Genomic DNA, 20,445 nt, shown 5'->3' on the forward strand with positions numbered 1-20,445 from the left:
CCATTCACTTTGTCTGCTACTTTATAGTCACTCTGTTTCTGTGACATTTATGAATGGATAATGCCATCTGTCTTGGAGGGAAAGCTGCTCGCAAGGAAGGTTTGGGTGATAACCTGTAGATTTAACAGCTAATCCAGACTGCCTAGCCAGACTGGTTCTGGTCATAAACCCAACAGAAATAAGATTTATGATGTTGTGCTGACAGATAAGGACGAATATACAGTCCGGTGTGTATGACTTGTTGCATTGTCTGCACTGCACTACATTCTAAAACCAAAGCAAGTTTAAGAAAAGAAGTGACAGACAGGTTTATAGCAACAAGGCTGTTTAAATCATTGGATAAAGGTCAATGCATATTAAAGTGCTGACTTTAATTCAAAAGTGACAGCAGCAGATCAATACTGGTTTGAATCAGCACTGTCATCACTGCAGTGAATGGGAAATAGAGAAAAAAAAGAGAGAAAAGGAACCAAGAAAGCAGACTATTGCAAATGGAGACCAACAATATATCAATACTATTGACAGGCTTCAAGGACCTCATAGGATCTGGGTAACAACCAACACACAGTCTGGTGTAATTGGCAGCACAAAGTTAGTACACAGAGAGAGGCATGGACACACATGCACTCTCTGCATAATCACTAGCAGGAGGGTGCAGCTACAGTGCATGTCAAAATCCATCCAGCTGTTACGTCTCCTTCAGCTTGGGATGTGTAATTCAACAGAGTGACTTTTGATTTACTCTTGACTAGTGATGAGGCCAATGATTTGAGACTCTGCATGCTGAACGCTAAATCGCTCACTGGCTATTTTGCTAGCTGCTGAAATAGTCACATCAAAAGCATATTGATTATTGGATACACTGGAGAAAATTCACCGAGCTGTAATGTTACTGATTAGGGTCAGCAGTCTGCAGGCAGACAGTCAGTTATAGTAAGGGCTAAGTGAAGTAAAAGTTCCTCTCCGGTGGGATGAGTATTTTAAGAGGACCTCATGAGATGAATGAATCACTCCCCAGTCTCTGCATATTATAAAACACATTTGCATAGCATGTTGAGATTTGCTGAATTTGCTGAAACACTGCAGCTGGATATGGTTGTATAAATGACTGTATGAATATTATTGGGTTGGGGATTGGGGCTATATTTGGGTTTATGTGCCATGTTTTTTTGTTTTTTTGTTTCTTTGAAAGAGAGGCCCTCCCTAACATTAATAATATTTTACTGCACCTCCTCATGAGTAAGAACCACCCCCGCCATTATTTCTTAAAATAACGTAGTGAGATTTAAAAAGGATTAGAGTCTGTGGCCATGCGAGCAGCTCTGTGAGGCTGTATTCATGCACAGCAGTGCTTTAAGCTAAAGGCTACCATCAGCATGCTAACATACTGACAATGCTGATGATCGGCAGACATACTGTTTACCACGTTCATCATCTTAGCCCACTGCGACCATGAATAAATGTACAAACATTCACGGAGATATAGCCAATAGTTGTTGAGTTACTTTAGGACTTAAGCTTCTATAGTGTCTTGTCACCTGCTCACCAGTCAGTCTCTTACTGCTGTCTCATCTTGTTTCACTGCCTGCTGCTCATTGTAATGTGTCAGTTGTTTAATAGTGTTGGTTACACACCATAACTATGAGCATTTGCTAGGCCATGCGTGTTGGACCCTGGTAAGAAAATTGCTTTTTGGCTTGATTAAATAATTAAAAAGAAAAGGGAAAATCATAAAATGATCTCAGTGATTGCAGATCACTGGATGTCCCCAGGTTACATTAGTCTTACCCAGATGGATTCAAGAAAGCTTCAGCTCGTACAGTATGACAATAGCTGTTAAGGAATAAGCTATTCAACTCTGTAATATGTCAAATATTTTTTTCTTTTACACACAGAGAAATGTACTTCTGCCATCTGTAGTGGAACAGTATCATTATTGACAGCCAAGCAATTTATGTGTGTGACAGGCAGGAATTAACATTGCAGATATCAGGATATCAGCATGAAAGCACAGACTGTTCCCCCTCACTGGGACTGCTGTCAGACGCAGCGTTTACAGAGTTGACTTTTTCTAGCTAGATCAAATGGTGGAATATTTAACTTGAGCTTTATGCAAACTACAAAAATCCCATCAATGCAGCATAGTTCTAATTTTAATGGGATGGCATTTGGTTCAAGTTCAAACTGTGTGAAGTGAGTATTACTCTATATTGCCTCTCCATACGCAATGGTAAAACTGAAATGAGGAGATTTACTGGTTAAAAGAAAAAAGATTTTTCAAGCTTTGCAGCTGTGACTGTGAATCAGGTGGCACAATAGGACACGGTTGTGTTTCAGCTGTCCATGTAAAAGCATCTCACGTGCATGTACGTGTGATTTACAGTATAGTATGTGAATGATTTCATGTGCGCATATGAGAGGAAAAGTACAAAGTAGATGCATATGGTAATTCTGAATGATATCTCTAATAGCCGCTCACACACAAACTCATACTTATATTTCCACGTGTATAAACATCTCTTGACTTGCTAATAGACTTGGCAAAGATCAAAGCCAAACCTTCAAATCATCACAGAGGCCAGGGCTTGCCCATCGGCTAAACTTCTATGTCTGTGTTTCATAAAAATCAAATTGCATTGAGGTGGAAAGCCTGCCATAATATTTGGATTCTTGTCGTGTGCGGTGACCCTGCTGCTTGGTACCACTCGTCTCAGCCCTGCGAGTCCGCCACTTTTTCATCCACCGCAAATTTACTTTGTCTGATCATTTGTTTTCCAATTATGTCCCTGTCCCTGCTAGCAGAAAATTGTCAGCTTTGGTTATGTGAACCTGCTCTTGGGTCTGTAACCAGTGGCAATGTTTGATGTTTGGAACATTTTTCTACCCATTAAATGATGAAGGGAGGGTGAATTATTATCCTGCAGAGTTGATTGAGTTTTGCAGGCGTTGGTTTAGTTTATTGTGTGTGATGATATAGTGGAGCCGCCCACAAACATGCACTCTTATCTTCCCTTAGTGAAAGACGTGCAGTACATGTAGATATAGAGCAGACAGATGATTAAATACCACTAGACCAAAGTTGAAGTTAAATAAGTGGTGGATTGTTCATGAAGCAGCATTTTATTTATTCACTCTTGTTATTTCATCATTATTCCACATGTAGCAGTTTCTACACATCTGTGTTCCATATTTGACCTCAGTGTAAAAGTAAATAAAAACTTCATAGTATTTGCTCACAGTAAAACATTCATGGTAATTGCCACGAACCTACGCTGTCAGCACAGCACTGAAGTTTAGATGAAAGGAGCTGAACTGAACCTCAAGGAGAAGATTACACCCACAGAGTGGGGAAATACAACAGATGAGCATAACAATGGCAGCAAAATTGAATGGGACTTTGAGAGGCTCAGCAGAGGACAAAATAACAAGGAAAGAAAGCAACAGAATCAACGTTTGGCTATAACTGTCACATTAGCCGTGATAAACGAGGCCGCTGACAGAAACTCTGGAAGTTGACACAGGACATCCCAATGATCAAGTGCTGAATGATCAGACACAATGGATTCTGGGAAGGAGAGGTAATTTGCGACCGTGGATCCAAGAAGAGGGGCATCAACTCGCATATTGACCTTTAAAAATGCAAATAATGAATGACATCTTCAGTTCATAGCTGCATGAGAAGTTCTCTTGTAGGCTGCATAATGTGCGGTGAAATTACACTGGAGCGCATTTCCTGAAACTGACAGCCTGTAGTATTTATCTGGGGTGGGGTTTCGCAGCAGACCGTCAGTAGGTTTGAAATGGAAAGGGCAGTTAAAACAAAAACAAACGACTGATTGATGAAACAATCATCTATGATGAAGTATATTGAGCTGCAACATTACATTTGTTCCACATACAGCGCTCCCTGTTGTGCTTCACCATGTTTTCTTGGGATAGTGGTATGATGACAGTTGAGGGATTCATAGCTGGAAGCACAGCACACATAGACATGCACTCCCAGCGACATGCAAACTATAGGAGATCCCACTGAACACTCAGGTATTACACTTGTGTCTGTCAAGCAGCCTATTTCTGACAGGTTACGAGCAATTTCTGCCAAATAACTACAGAGACTTGGTAATGGCATTTTGGATTTTTTTTTTCTTGGCCTTGATGCACAACTTAGTGTTTTTATTGTTCTTATTTCATGGTCCCAAGAGGTTACCAGCAATTCAGAAATATTTCAGTGGTTTAAAGGACTAAAAGGGCCAAGTGTTCTGACAGTAGAAAAACAGTCCCAACCCTAACCCATGGGGAAGTGAGAAGATAATTTCAATTTAATGAGGCATTTTCCAAGATCATTTTTGCCTTCATTTGACAGTGAAGAGTTTTTTTTCTGAGCCAGGAAGTTTTAGTAATGTATGTTATACACATATAGGCTATAGGGCACTCATAAATACCATGCACTGTTTCTGAGGCCAGTACCTGGTTAGCCGAGCTTAGCATAAAGACTGGAAACAGGAGGAAACAGCTATAGTGGCACCTCTCAGCTCAGTTACTAACATGTTATTGCTCATTTATTTAATCTGTACAAAAAAAAAAAGGTGTTAAAACACCAAGTTGTGGTTGTGCTAACATGAGCTACTGTAAAGTAAGCCGAGTGGCTGCTTGCTCCACATACATATTTACGTTACAGGCATGAAAGTGCTATTAATATTCCCATGTCACTGGGCAAGAAAATGAATAATTGAACTGTAGCACTCAAGCATGGTAAGGGATATTAATGTGTATAGCACCTTTCAAAAACAAGACAGTGACAGACAAGAATTCAAGAAGGAAAAGCAAAAAAAAAGAGAGGATGTGTAAGACACACAAACGGGATTTAAAAAAAACAGAAACATAAAATAGAAAAAAGAAATGAAGGTGGAATCAGAAATAAGAATAAGAGAATTGATAGACAGAATAAATTGAAGCATTAAAAAAAATGTTTCTGATTTAATAAAAAAGCAGCATAAATGTTAGAAGCCCTGATTTAAGAATGCCGAGTTGGAGCACACCCACACCCAGTGCATGAAAACTGAAGGCTGCCTCTGCATGTTTAGACTCTCTGAAGCACACCTGTCCCAGATGATCTGGACGGTCTGCATCATTCCTAACATGGCAGCAGATCTGAAATGTGTTTTGGCTCTAAGCTATTTGGAACTTTATAATTTTAAAAGTATTTTAAAATCAATATTTACAAAGAAACAGGGAAGCATGTAATGTGTAATGATCTTGGTCTTGGTCCCTTCATTCTTGCTGTATTTCTCATGTGTCAGCTAATTTTCTTATTGTCTTAATGTGGTTCTAAAATATAATCCGCGTCCATAATAGCACCAAGGCTGAGCATCACAGATTCAAGCTCAGCACTGAGTTTGAATCATTTTGGTTCCAAAAAACGATTATTTCTGGTTTATCCTTGTTCAACTTGAGGGACTTTTGGCACAGCAATCATTGATTTGTTCAATGCATCACAGCTGCTTGGCAATACCTTCATGTACATTTATTTGTCATCTGCATAATTACAGTAAGATACTTTGTGGCAAGATAAGTACTGACTTTTTAAAGTGCTTCTTCAAAAAGCTGTTGTGAATGTGTTGTCTAGGATGACAGTCAGCAGATTTTCAGGCACGGTCACAAAGAAACAGGCTGAAAACATGACTCTGCATCGTATGCATCCACCTTTTTGTCAGACCTCTCAGGTACAACCATTTCATGTTGTAGTGTTGCTTTTCTTTCATCTCAGGAGCTACCACCTTAAAACCCAAAAGATAACTTTTAAAGACATTTTTGTCGAAAAGAAAGAAAGAAAGAAAAAGTTAATTTCCACCCTTCCGGCCTTGTATCAAATCCTGCAGCACCTTCTCTCTCACTCTCTCTCTCCTCGTGATTATCTCTTGCTCTCAAATTCCTGCTGTCTCCATTGAGGAGAAATAACTTCCTATCCTTTGAAATGGAAAACTAATGCTGAAGGCTTTTCAAGTGCACTTAAGATTCATTTGAACTGGAACAAGAAATTCTGTTGCTGCAGGCAGGAGTTTGTGACACGTCATTTTTTTTCTGACAATACATATTCATATGTTTTCCTTGCAGACCCCTTAGAGGGACACGTTTCAGCATTTAATAATAGAGTGATAGTGACACTGATGTCTGCTGCTTGTGTGTTGCTGGACAATGACGTCTCCACCTTGAGACATTAAAATGTGTAAACATCTATTAAAGGAAAATCCTAGCTGATGAGCAGCAGTGAGCCTTTGTCTTCTGTTTAGCGTGTACATTCCCGATTTACAAGCTCATATCTTTCCCGCTGGCATGAATTGGTCGCGTGCTATATGTTTACCTTTGCTGCTAGTGTTTGTGTGGATGCTGCTTACCTTGTACAATAAGGTAGACCTGTGAGGTCTTGGGCTGCTGCTTGGTCTGTATGGAGCAGGTGTACGAGCCCTCATCATACACATCCACCTACACACAATAAAATAGAATATTGTTATTACCAGGAATGCACATTTGGTTGGAGTTCTTTGGACTGACTGAATGGGTGCTCAGTGAACTGCACAGGCCATTATGGATGGATGAGGAATCTCTTCCATGACGCAGGCTTGGATTGGAGGACAGACAGGCTGCTGTGAGGGCCACAGGACACACACTGTTTCTAATGCTGATGCTGACAGAGACCAGACAAATTTACTCAGGGATTTGGCTGAAGAGTTTGAAATCACATGTGACTCCCTCAATCTTGTGATTTTTGATCCTTCAACCGGGCACCAAAAAATGCAAGGCCTCCAACCATTTGGCAGTGCAACAATGCACAGCATTCTTCAGAAATATGCGGCCACATTGCAGCTTGACAGAGACTCCGCTGACGGAGAATGGAGGCATTTAACAGTGAGCAGGAAAATGCCTGGCAGCGTCCTCTGTATATGGGTCTTTTTATAGATTACTTGGAATTGACTAATCTTTTCTACTTAACATAAATGCAAACATTTTAACAATTTCCCCTCGAGTCAACTTGCAATTTCTAAATTTCTAGTTTTTATAATCATGATTTTTTTCTGATTTATGTTTTGAACTGAAGTGATGAGGAACTTGCTTTCTTGCTTTCTTTCTAATTTTATTCTAATCTTCTTTCTTTCTTTCTTTCTTTCTTTCTTTCTTTCTTTCTTTCTTTTTTTCTTTCTTTCTTTCTTTCTTTCTTTCTTTCTTTCTTTCTTTCTTTCTTTCTTTCTTTCTTTCTTTCTAATTTTATTCTAATCTATAATTCTATTTTGTATGGAGCACTGCTACAAAAAACTATTTCCCCTTGGGGATCAATAAAGGAACGCTGATTCTGATTCTGATTTTAAGCACTGATATTTCAACATGTTCTCATTGCTAAATGACTGAAAAGGTCGATTGTCAATGACTACCAGGACAACATATATATAAAGAGTGACAGCGATAGGTGTACCACATCGTCGTCATCATGTTGTGAAATGGTCGCAGCTTCCCTAGGTTTGGTACCATAACTACTTATGTTATGTTTAGGAAAAGATTGTGGTTTGGGCTACAAATATCTCTGTTATGTACATTACATGAGAACTTCACACAAGTTAAAGTAAGAAATTTACTCTCAGTTTAACACGGGACACAAACAGCAGCCTCCTGGGTAAAAGTCCTGTGATCTTTATATAGCATCACCTGACTTCTTCCTTTGCTCCCTTCAAAATTACTGTAGCCAATCAAATTTATGTGCACTGTAGTACAGTTTCTAGGTCACTATTACCTTCTGAATGCGCAGGCTGTACTCCAGCTGTCCTTTGGTGACCAGATCTACTCTGGGGTCCAGGGACCACTTGTCCTGGCCGGCAAAGATGATGTTGGATCGATTGAGCCAGGCCACCTTGGACACTTTGTCATCAACATAACACCTGTGGGCACAACAAGAGCGAGTAAGGTGGGGAGAAGGAAACAGAAATACAAGGTTTGGTTTCTAATTATGGAATGCAGAGCGAGATGGCATGAAAAGAAAGGGCACGATATCTTATTAGGAAGAAGGACGTGAAGTTTTGCAGATAGGGAACAAACAAATAACAGCAATTATGCAATTCCATCAGTAAGTACCCATTTTAAGTAAAGGCTTAAAAGCACAATTATTTCTTCAAACAGTTGGCAAAGATGGGAATATTGCAAGACATTTCAGCGGTGCTGTGTTTAATACTGCTGACCAGCAAGGATATTCCAAAGTTAGTTAACCTAATCAGACAACTCAGCACTTATCCTGAGGCTGAGCGTGTCTTTCTCTTTCCCATCCTCAATTCATCCCTTGCACACTTCCTCCCACTCGCCCTCCCATTGTCTCTCTTTACCCCCTCCCTCCCTCTCAGTCTCCTTCTTTAAATCTGCCTCCTTCCGCTCTCTGATAAATACATCTCCGTTAACAGTGAGCCTATTCCGGTGGATGAGAAAGGACACCGGTATCCTCTTGTTTACTTCTTGTTGCATGCTGTCAGAACATTACGCCAAGTAAGCTCAAGCTAAGACGTCTCACACGGGAGGGATGGGAGCCGAGCGTCTGCCTAATGAATAAATGTAAATGTGAGAAGACGCTGGAATCAATGAGAATGGATATCAGCCGTAATGCAACTCGACAGTGGAAATGCGCCTCACATGCAAATTCCCATGACTCCCCGAGCCTTGGCTGCACGCACTGCTTTGGAGTGTGTTGGGCTACAAGAGAGTAGATTAGCGAGGCAGCGGAGTGAGGCTGTCTTTGGCAGGTGACCCTGGGTGATGCACAAAAGTGGTGGTGCAGTCACCCCAGCCTGTTACCCAGTGGGAGCTGGATGTCAGATTTGTTGAAGGCTTGTACTCGCAGCTTGAATCCCTGTTGATGTTGCTTCCCTTTGTATGGAACCACGATAACTCGCCGTATTTATTGACTCACTTTGACATCTATCTTCTACTTTCCACTCGACAAAGTTGTTTATTCTGTTTTGTTTCAGACACATTTTTCTGTAATCATGGAGAGCTATGTGAACAGCTCTTCCCTAAAATTACAAAAGCACAAAGTCTGTGAATCCAGAAAAAACATTTTATGTAGTATGAGTTTGGAGCATTAACCTCTGCAAATCATCAATGAATGATGGGCTCCTGCAGTGCTTGATTCATGCAAGTTATGTATTCAAACCTTTTCAAAGATACAAAAAACATCATTTGGAATTCAATGGAAATGCGCAGAAATGTGCATAAAACCTCAAAACATATCACTAAACAGAGTTGCAGTCGACTGTAATGCAGCTCGGGTGTAACGCTGAAGCAGGCAGATGCAGAACATACTTTGTACAGAACAGTCTGTGACACTGTTGCACAGTGTGGGAGAAAAAGAGGTCAGCGGTACATCAGCTTCTGAGATGTGATGCGTCTGTCTCTGTTCACCACCTGTTTATTTATCAGGCTTACTGTCTGATGTGCTGTATAGAACTGCTGCTGTTGGATTTTCTATCCAAACACAATTAAATTTGCTTTATTGCAAAAACAATCTAATACATAATCAGAAATGTCATAATATTGTCAGATTCTTCATGATTTTAAATGTATGATAAAAACGGAAACTTCCCTCTACATGTATAAAGGTTCTAATGCTGCGATTGACCATCTGACAACTCTGTTTTCTCTGAGCTCGCTTCCTGTCCTCTGTTATTACCAGTCGTCTCCAGTGTTGAGAAAGTTCACTTCCTACATGAACTAGTTCAAAGTGCAGTGTTCATAATTCAAAATTTTGAACTAAATTCACCGTTCTAAAAATGAACTAGTTCATTGTTCTTTTTTTCCATTTGTTGCTGCGAGCTATTATTTTTCAAAATTATTACCACAGCCCAGATAGAACCACAGACAGCAATTATTTTATTTTTTATTGTTTTAACACTGTAACTAAGGATTTTTCCCATCCTCACCAACCTCGTCATAAAACTCGTTAAAATGATCACACGACGCCTCCCTGCTGCTTTTTGTTTTGATGACGCATGCGGCGGTGCGACACTGGTGGCTGGTGTTGCCAGATTGGGTGTTTTTTTCCGCTACATATTAAGGCCTGTTTACGGTGTGTTTTAGCCAGGTTTTCGCCTGGAAGGCTCTATAGAAATCTGGCACCCTATTGAACAAAGTTAAACTGAGAGAGCGTGCCGTTCACAGACACCAGAATGAACCAGTTCACAGTAACGTTCATCAGGCAGTAATACAGTACGTTCAGTTCACGTTCGCCCCAAATATGAACGAGTTCATGAACTATCGTTCAATGAACGCGTTCAGGCACAACACTGGTCGTCTCCTACTGTGAAGTAAATGGGAGAAAAACAAAAACCATGAAGTGGAAGACAGAAGTAGGAGATGTGAATAGACAAGTTTCCTTCAGCTGTCTCTTTCAAAAACTTTAAACATTAGACAGGATGCTGTTACTGAACCTCAATCCTGAGCTGGCAAGGAGAGTAGAAGACAACTGTCTACTGTCCAGACATTTCATAGAGTTTTGGAGTAAACTACAGACTTGCAACAGAAAGCTTTAACAAACAATACATCCTTGAAATGTCATAATGTAATAGTTCAAAGTGGGTAGCCTCTAATCTACAGATTTGTCATACAAGCCTTGTTAATTTCTTGTAGAAAACAACTCCAGTCACCCTGTCTGTTAGAGATACTGGAGACAAATGCCTCTCAAGGTCAGACTGATGCTTTGTGATTGCTTGTGAAACATGTACAGTTCAGAGATTGCACAATTGTTACTCAGCCAATTATAACCAGACATTCATCATGCATTAATATGTACAGTAGATGTGAAAGGCTTTAAGCTCCTCAAGTGGCTTTGAGATGAGATGTAACTTGTGTGGAAAGTGGGTAATGGAAAAGAGGCGCCATTGTAGAATGCAGCGCAGGAAAAGAGAAAATAAAGCACACTTTCTAAAGATACAGCAATAAAGTTGATAGAAACAGCTGTGAAGATTATTGGATAAACACATGGAAATGACCTTAACCACAGCTGATAATTAAAAGGTTGTGTAATTTACACATTCATTGGTACAACAACTGTTACTGGAATATAAAATGTCATGTTTTTGTCTGAACTCTTGTCTCCTGGTTAAGTTTCTAAAGATCTGTCTTGGACAAAAGAAATTTGCTAAAAAGGTATTTCATACTGTATGTGGGTCACTGAGGTTAATTCAAGCCTTTTTGATGTCATCAAAAGTTTTAGAAGCTGTACACTTATTTCATTAATTTTGCAGGTACTTGTTCATAGACCGAAGCATTAGATAAAATCAAATTTTGAGTTTTGAGTTGAGTTTTTAAAAATTATCCTGAGGGGGTCATGCATATATCTACCAAATTTCATGATGATTCATCCAATGCTTGTTAAGACATTTCATACAAAACCACAAATATCAACCTCAAGGTGGCCCTAGAGGAAAAGTCAGGGGAGTCCTAAGGATTCATCCTCGGGGCATCATGAATGTCTGTAGTAAACTACACCAATCCACCTAATCGATGTAGAGATATTTCACTGGACTTTGACCTGCAGGTGGCACAAAATGAAAAGTCCGGGGGTCATCATATTATGGGGCTGTGAATATCTGTCTGTACTAAAAGTCACAGCAGCCCGTCCAATAGCTGGTGAGATATTTGACTCCGGACCAAAGTGGTTCATCAATTGCATGACCAACAGACTGACTGACATCCATAGAACCAAAAACTATGAAATAAGCATTAACAACATGATGTCAGTCACTACAGTAATGAAATGTTTTGTTGTTGTTTTTTGCTGTTTTCTGACACACAATTGTATTTTTTGATTTGAACCTCCCCAATCATAGAGAGGCATTTTCACAGTTTACACGACGACAGAGGCACATTGAAGGTAATATTGAAACTGCTTACTGTTATTTTCTACAGTTCTGCATCAGTTTCCAGATCATGAAGAGAGGAAACATTTGCAGTGCAACATGATGCACCCACTTATATCCTCTGTGTAAGTGAGACAAGCAGGTTTAATTGTGAATTGCATTCATACTGTGAGTGTGGCTCCTCCAAATCATCATGTAAGCTCTCGGATAAATACAGGTGACTGGGACTATTAATCATCCAAATGATCCTAATTGTATTACTTCCTTTCAGTTAGCAGTCACCATATGCTGCTCCATATGGGTCAAAGAAATAGATAAATAATCACACACAACACATGGTGCTGTACATGCTGCCACACTCAGACTTCAGTCACAGCCATAATCCTCTGCTCCAACCAAACGCTCTCATCTTCCATTGGTGAATCTCGTTCCCTCTCATCTCTTCACACCTCTGTCTCACCACTCCTCCACTCTTCCTCTCGCTATCCTTGTTTTCTCACCCCGGCTGCCTCTCATCCTGGTCATTCCTCACCCTATGTGCTTCTTCTCCCTTCTCATCTATCCATCAACGCTCCGGAACAGAGGTGGACAGCATGGAATAGAAATCAAAGGATCTGTTCATTGATCTATGCTACAGATCGGGTTTCTCTACTACCTCTCTCCCTCCACTTTGTCTGTCTTCTCTTGAACTCTTCGAGCCTCCTGAGGGTCCTGACAAGCTTTGGTGTGGAGAATAGAGCATGCTCAGTAGTGGCTGTTTCCTGTTCTCATTAATGAATGACTCCTCGAGAAACAGAGAACTTCCTATCGCTTGTCAGAGCACTTGTCTGCCTGTGGCTTTTGCTTCCTTCTAGCAGAGTAGCTGTCAAGGTGTGTCTAGGCAGGGCCGGGTTTCTCAGCCTGCGCTGGGCTCTGCTGGACCAGAATGAGAAATAAGAGCACGGCTGTCTACGGCTGGCCTCATCTGAGGCACATTCAACAAGTCGCTTGCAGGGAACTCGATTTGATTGGAATAGTGAGCCACGGTTCAACGATTTGTAATGAAAATCCATCCCATTAACTGACTGCAGCCCTGACAATGATGCAGTATCTCAGCTGTGTTATTTAGCCGGCGTGACTTTATTTATTTGAATATTTGGCAAAAAAAAATCAGGCCCTTTTTTTTTATCACAACACCATCTCCATGTTCACAATCCTCTGCAGAATCCTCATCAAGCCCATAATCCTCTGCAGAATGCATAGTCTCCGCTAACATAAAAAAGCTTGTAAATGCTAGCAAACATTTACTGATGCTTGTAAACAAAAAGTCTTGTTAAATGCACCTTTTTTTTTGCTCGATTTTACAAAGTGGCATTGTTGTTTATCAGTCCCTTCAGAGACCAGGACTACGTTTATGCAGGGTCCCCTTGTGATGGATGCCGTCCTGTGCTGTTTTACCGTGAGCTTTGTTGATGGATGCTTTGCTGTGCTATATTATACTCTTTTTCTGCCCTGCTGTGCTGTGCCAATATGGACTGGCCAATAGGCTAGGGCTGACAGGGGACTGTGTGGGCTGACAGATGCCTGGGCCAGAGCTGCTGAGCTGGGCTTACGTTGACAGGAGGGCTGGGCTGGATGGATCCCTGCTCCAGGGCTAGCCGTGGGGGAGGACCAAAGAGCAGGCTGAAGCCAGGAAGTGAAACTGTAATGAGAGGAACGATGTGCCAAGACTGACAGAACAGCTCCACCACCCGCTATCCCCATCAATACCCTGTTCTCCTCATCTCACCTCGTCTTTTCTCTCCTTTTTTTGCCACTCTGCCACCTCTCACCCCTTAACAAAACACTTTTTTTCCTCCATTTTCGCTTTGTAGTGTGTCTGTCTTCTTCTGCCCTCCACCCTCTTCAGCCTTCTTCCTCAATCTCGTTCCCCTCCTCTCTCCTGTTTTGCCTTTTATCCTCATATTGACAGTGCGACCTCTGTCACTAAGGTTCCTCTGTGTGCATGCATGTGTTAGGGCAGATGTCTGTGTGTGCTGCAGCAAATATCTTACTTGCCATAGAGAGAGAATCTGAAATCTTTTCTCTGAAAGAGTCAAACAACTTGTTTCAGCAATCAATAAAGATTAAAGGTGAGACTGGTGCACTGGCTATTTGATCGAAATCTGCCTCACTCCAGCCTGGTGAGCAACTGAGTTCTGTGTCTTTGCTGTCTGTGTGCATGTGGCAGGGGGCACAACAGACAGACAAAGGTAGATGGAGAGATAAAGAAAAGACGCAACAGAGAAGACAGCAACACCAAGAAAGGAGAGAGAGGAAATGTAACCTATGGGACAGAAGCAAAGCTAAAGCTGCATACCAAATCAAAGCCAGGTCATTCCTTTATAGGCCTCAAAGCAGTTTCTTGCCCCAGATATTCTCTGTGTAGCAGGTTAAATGTATTTCCGGTAAGGTCTGAGTGCATCCCCTAGGACTGGGCTTAGTGGAACAAAGCATTAATTTAAATTCCCATTGCTGTGCTGTCTTGCTATACAATTCACCTTCCACATTTAATATCCACCCCCTGCCATTGACAAGCACAATTTACACTTTAACAGGAATTCATTTAAGTAATTAAGAGGGAGGAGTTCCGTTGTCTGTAATCACAGAAACGAGAACACAAACATGAAGCTTTCAAGGTGAATGCATTGTACCTGTGAATGCAAGTCACTGTGTCCATTGTGGTAATTGACAATCAGCAGGTAAAATCTTCATTATGCCTTTGTAAATTGGTGTTGACATCAGTGGCAAACCGGTCCCATTAATTACTGTGATTTCAAAAGTCAGGTGCTAAACCGTTTGAAGCTTGTTTGTGAAATTTCCTTTAGAGGTTTAATGAAGCGTTTAAAGGGAGGACTGATGAGGGCGATATGTCGAGGGTGATAACCTGTCTCCTTTCATTAATAGTGATTTTAAGCAGAGCTGTTATCAACAGGAAGAGCCCCATCCTGTGGGCCCCGATGACACCGCAGAGAGGGCCCAGCTTGAAGTAGGAAAGAGGTCTATCTTTTGAAGTGGTCTCGCTGTCTCTCTATGCCTAAGATCCTCATACAAAGAAGAGGAACAGAGACAACAACAGAGCTCTTTTACCCCTTTAACTTTTCAAGACCTGTCGTCAGTCACTACAATGACTTCAGTTAAGGCAAACGCTGGAGCCAATCCCTCGTGGAAAATCCCTTGTGACGTAAAAGCATTGGAATAGACTTAACCTTTGTTGCTCAGTTGATTTATCCTCTCTGCATCAAAGCGCCCAGACAGCCACAAATCCTCATATAATTCTGCCATCATGAAGCCCCTCCATCTTGGTTGGCATGCATCAGTGCTTAGAGCAAGCCATTAATCAGGGCAGGAATGATTGTTTTGAGACTTGGCCAGCAGACCTAGCGGGGGGGAAATTATTAATCAAAAATGGTTACAAACAGCTCAGGAATTTGTAGGTCTGCTTGATTCAGATTTGCTTGGCACAGGTGTGATTTCACCTCTAAGGCTTTGCAGGTGCCAGAACAGCGAAATTTCTCCGTGTGTCGTGTCTTTTTAAAGTTTCTGAAGTCGTTCCAATTAGACGTTGTGCTTGGGTCGGCTGTGAAGCGCGAGGTTTGGGGCTGGTGGAAAGGGGCGAAAAAGCAGAACATGCACCAGTGGAAGCCAACATCTAACTGCTGATCAGAGTTCATACTGTACATGCCAGCAGAACAGGAACCCTGACACCTCTCTTGTCAGTCTCGCTTCACTTTGACCCATTCATCCTCATTTTAAAGTCAATGTGACAGCTCCTCCGTGGCTTCCTCCTTCCCCTCCTCTGTGTTGTGTTTTTAAGCAGGGTTGGAGTGTGAGAGACTTGGATGTAACGAGCCCATGACAGATGGTGCCTCATTGAGACGTAGGCAGGAGAATCTATGGCAGGGGCAGGATGCTGCTATTAAATCTCAGGAGCTGTACTGTGCGTCCTCCCTCTGTCATATCTTCCCTTTTCGTCACTGTCTTTCTCCTCCCCTCTCTTTCTGCAGTTTTGTACCTTTCTGTCTTTACCCTTCCTCATTCATTCTTGCCCCATCTTCTTTTTCATTGCCTCTCCCCTTCCCCCACGTTGCTCATTCTCCTTTTTATCTGCCTCTTCTCACACCCCCACACAGCTGTGGTCTACCAGTGCAGCAGAATTTGCTGTCTTGTGCTGATGAAAGTGTGTAAGTATAGGTGAGAGAGATACCATTGCTAATGCAAGCCACATGCCTCTTACCTTTGCAAATTATACTCATTATTCCACAATTACTGGCTGCAAAGTGTCAACCTTTCTCAGCCATCACTGTCTTTACGCTGCATTCCCTTCTCAATACACGGCCTGGTCTTATTATTACAGGATGTGACAGAAGGCCTCTCCAAGTGACACCATGGAGGTACCAGCTAATTTCACCGCTCTCCACATTTACCTCTTGTGCGATCCAACCCTGTGTTCTGCTTTGGTGCATTACAGGCATAAAGAGGTGAATCAGTTGATGATGCAGTGCAACTGAAGGAGAGCAGAGGCAAGTAGTAGAAGAAGAAGAAGAAAAAAAAAAGATACACTTATAAGTGCAAAAATAGTCCAGACCTGGCTGCCTCTCTTTAGGCTGTGAAATGAAATGCAGCATCATAAATTCTGTCTGAAATGAAATAGGCTTATTTGAATTTGTCGGCACAGCACACTATTTATGTTTCCTCTGAAAGCTTCTGATAATGCACAAAGTAGAACTACCAAGACCTGCACTACATCTCAACAACACAGATTCCACTCGCATCTAGTAGAGCTTTAGCAAAGCGCAGAAAATCAAACAAATATAAGCCAAGAGCTTTGCTACCTTTTCTTACTCACAGTCTTTTTTATCTCAAAGGTACCACTTTGAACTGAAGATGTGTCTTAAATAATTATGGAGGGAATCAGAGCTTGGGGCACAGGTCATTTCATCATCATTTCCGATGTGAGAATTTGCTTTTTTTACCCTCTTGCCAAACTAATCAGCATTTCTCTCTTGTGGGCTGATTTGCGAAAGCACAACCTCATTAAATGGGTTGTGAGGAATGCCATTTGATGATGCATCTACAGGGTACAGTATTTAGTCTTGGGGGTGGACTTTAAAGGTTAGCCAGCAGTGGTATTGGAGTCAGCATATCAAATACATAGCTGACAGGTGTCATGTACGATGAGAAGGTCAAAAAGTTCTTCTGTGATTTGTTGTCAGGGATGGAATAGCTAATTCACATGCCGATGCAGCGGGGGAAGCTGAAAGGTTGACAGCTATTCTTCCATCAGTGTGAAATCATACAGGCAACTGGGGAAGCTGCCTATATCGTTTAAAATGCATACATTTTGAGCCCTTTTGCACTTCATCTGTGACATGTATAGAGGACTTGAAAAAAGTGGACTCTCCTTGGCTTGTATCATACATACCAGAGATGCACAGTGAGACTACTGATTAGTTTCACACTAAATTGCCTTTTGATCAGTTTCCTGTTTGATTACTTTTATAATTTATTTGATTTTAAAGCTCCTGAAAAATTGGCATTAACTCTCAAGTAGTTCTCGATAAATTTGGCATTCATGACTAAATAAACTAATATATATCTAAAAAAATGATGATATTATTTTTTAGGTGTTTCACGCTCAAAAATCTGCTTCGAGACTCATAGTCTGAAGGTCTAAATTGATCAGATTTGAATGACAGTGACCTAATAACCCACCAATTACCATTACATTCTGATTATGCCATTTTTGTGTACGTGTCATCACCTCTTCCCAACTGAACCCACCTACTTCTACTACTAATCAGTAAGAAGAGCACAGAGAGAAAAAAACTATGGAAATCTATATTGGGAAATAAAGAAAACCATTTTATTTTGGGGAGAAAATATTGTGCTTCTGATTAAGTGCAGTACCACCATGGTCATTTGCCAAAGAAATAAAAATAACAGGATTAATTTATATTATCATGGATTTTGCAATCAAAACCTAAAAGTTTTTCACAAGTCATATCTCAGTTACAGTTAACACCTGAGGGATTTATTAATACCTGGAACAATCATTACCGCCCCCATAGGTGGCCATGCAATGAAATGACATTCACTATTCCAGTAAACAGGACGAACCTTAGATATGACCTGAGAACGGGGGATAGTTCTAGTCCACCTCTTTTTTTTTATGTAGAATGTCAAGGTCAAATTAACGTCAGGTGAACAAAGGCTTGGCTGTGTACTTGTTTCTATGGTTATTCATTTTATTTACAGGCTGATACTATGTCACCAATGCATTAATTCAGAGCCGTGAATAGACAGTTTCACTTGAGTTTTCTACTTGGAAGGTGTCCATTATCATGAACTGTAGCCAAGTGTAGCCAATCAGCATGGAGTATGGACTCAGACCATGGTATAAAAGCAGTACATGAATGTGTTGCGGGCTGGAAGAAAGTCTGGATTGAAATACGTTCATGGTCACACATTCTCTGAGCTACAGGGAGCAACAGTGGAGCTGTTAATGCAATCTCTGCCCTGCATCCTGAAAAGAGATTTGTTGGTAAACATAAGCTCTAATGACTCCAGTATTCACATGCGTAAAAAGCACAGTCACGTATCCGCTTTGCTTATTTGGTTGCATCCTTCACACAAAATTGGCTGTGTGGAAGAGGAGAGGACCAACCTCCTGCTGTTCGACTACAAAATCAATTGATGGTGTAGCCATGGCAACCATGTTACATGCCACAATCCCGAAGATAATATAGCTCTTCTTTTTTTTCCCCTTTCCATGCGTGGTATAATCATAATTAGTCCCTATCACTGCCATTTCAGGTTGTGGTACAAGAACTCAGCATGCATCCCAGTTCTGTTAGAAAGGTGTTTCATAGCACTTTAGCACCAAGGATAACTTCAAATAGTCCCCTGAGCATGTACAAGGCCAACCAATGTTAACAACCACTGTATGTAGCATAAAGCATACAGTAAGTGTGAAAGGTTCTGACTCTGTCAGTTCCAAGCAATTTTCTTAAAACGATATTCAATTACTCACTTTACACTGAGTTGGCATCTGTCTACAGATCAAAGAACAAGGAGCCCATGAGCCTAATGGACTCTGGCATGTAGATGTTGATCTCAGTATCCTCAGTGCCCTGACAAACTCTTTCACAACAGGGAGGCTGTTACAGTACATTTCAGGCTTTTAGGCTGTGATCTCGCTCCAGATCACAATGCATGATGATAATGAAATGGAAATCTGTTGATTGATTGATTCATTCTTTCATCAAGTTATTCATGCAGCAAGGCACAGACCCAGATGTGCTATTAGGTTCTGTTGTTCAACTCATTCCTGCAAAATAGAAACGTAAGAAATGTACTTCACTCAGTGTTAGTTGCACACTACACGCCATGCTTTCTGTGAAATTCTTTTTCTCCGCATTTAACCCATCCTCGGTCTGTCGATCCTCCACGGCAGACCAGGAGCGGTGGGCTGCCAGTTGCCAGCTGCCAGCCGACACTGACGCCAGTGCCCGGGGACCAGTATATCTTCTTGCATGTTTTTAGTGGGGGTTATTAAGGAGGAAACCCCGGGAGAACGTACAAACTCCACACAAGGCCCCCCTTTTTCCTCGAGCAGCAGGCTACCCAAATAATGGTATTTTGAGACCATAAGACACAGTAGCAGACCTTTAAATAAATGCAAATAAATCAGTATCAGTCTTTGACCTAATTTACTGTTTAACTGCATAAGAGAGGCCAAAGAGATACACAAACACAAGACGCTCTTCTTTTTAGCACCTTGTCATTGTAAACACAATAATGCACCTGAGATCACAGAGAAAGCTTATCAAATCAATTATTTTAAAACACAGAGTTCACTTGTGCACTAGAAAATACTGTAATAAGTGAAATTCCATGGACGATTTAATATGAACTGATGCTATGACATGCATATATTAACCTAATGGTAACACGTGAGGTACAATTTTATGCAGCAACAGCAGAGGAGTGCATAAGTAATTGCATGATTTGTATTTCATTATTAGCATGTGTTCAAAAGCATGTGAAGTAACAGTATGTGCTGGAGGGTCTAACGACAGAGGGCGTTGCATGCTGTACAGATTGAAAAGTCCCTTGAGCTGGCTGATACTAATTAGAATAGACTTAAAACATTAAATTGACTTGTGTCCATGCATTGCTTTTTTAAGTAATAGTTAATGTTTAATGGCCACAATTGAAGCCTTTTGGCCATAACAGATTCTAAGAAAAGAATAACATTGAGAGAAAGAGAGAATACAGAAGAGAAGAGAAGACAGCAAAGATTTAGAACTCGAATAATAACGGTGGTCGAGAATAAAAGGCCTCATGTACTCAAGACCTGTCATGTGTGCCTGCACGTGTGCCACCACTCAGAGGGCCTCATCTGCACCCTTAAAGATAGACATGAGTAAAACCAAGATTCTGCGTAATGATCCAGCAATGGATTATTATCATAACAGCCCGGGAACCTTCTACAAGATGGTATAAACAGAGACTATCTAGCAGATTCCCTTTT

General features: G+C 41.1%; 1 protein-coding gene across 3 annotated transcripts in view; it reads right to left on the reverse strand.

Moving 5' to 3' along the window:
• Positions 1-20,445, reverse strand: part of lsamp (limbic system associated membrane protein) — a 434,254-nt gene that overhangs the window by 61,017 nt on the left and 352,792 nt on the right. For all 3 annotated transcript variants that reach the window (XM_070970756.1, XM_070970757.1, XM_070970755.1), the window contains 2 exons: positions 7,784-7,928; positions 6,396-6,483 (listed from right to left, as the gene is read on the reverse strand). In XM_070970756.1, coding sequence (XP_070826857.1) covers positions 6,396-6,483; positions 7,784-7,928 — 233 coding nt within the window. The remainder of the gene's footprint in view (positions 1-6,395; positions 6,484-7,783; positions 7,929-20,445) is intronic.

Source organism: Chaetodon trifascialis, chromosome 9 (genome assembly GCF_039877785.1).
Source record: "Chaetodon trifascialis isolate fChaTrf1 chromosome 9, fChaTrf1.hap1, whole genome shotgun sequence".
Classification (NCBI taxonomy): domain Eukaryota; kingdom Metazoa; phylum Chordata; class Actinopteri; order Chaetodontiformes; family Chaetodontidae; genus Chaetodon; species Chaetodon trifascialis.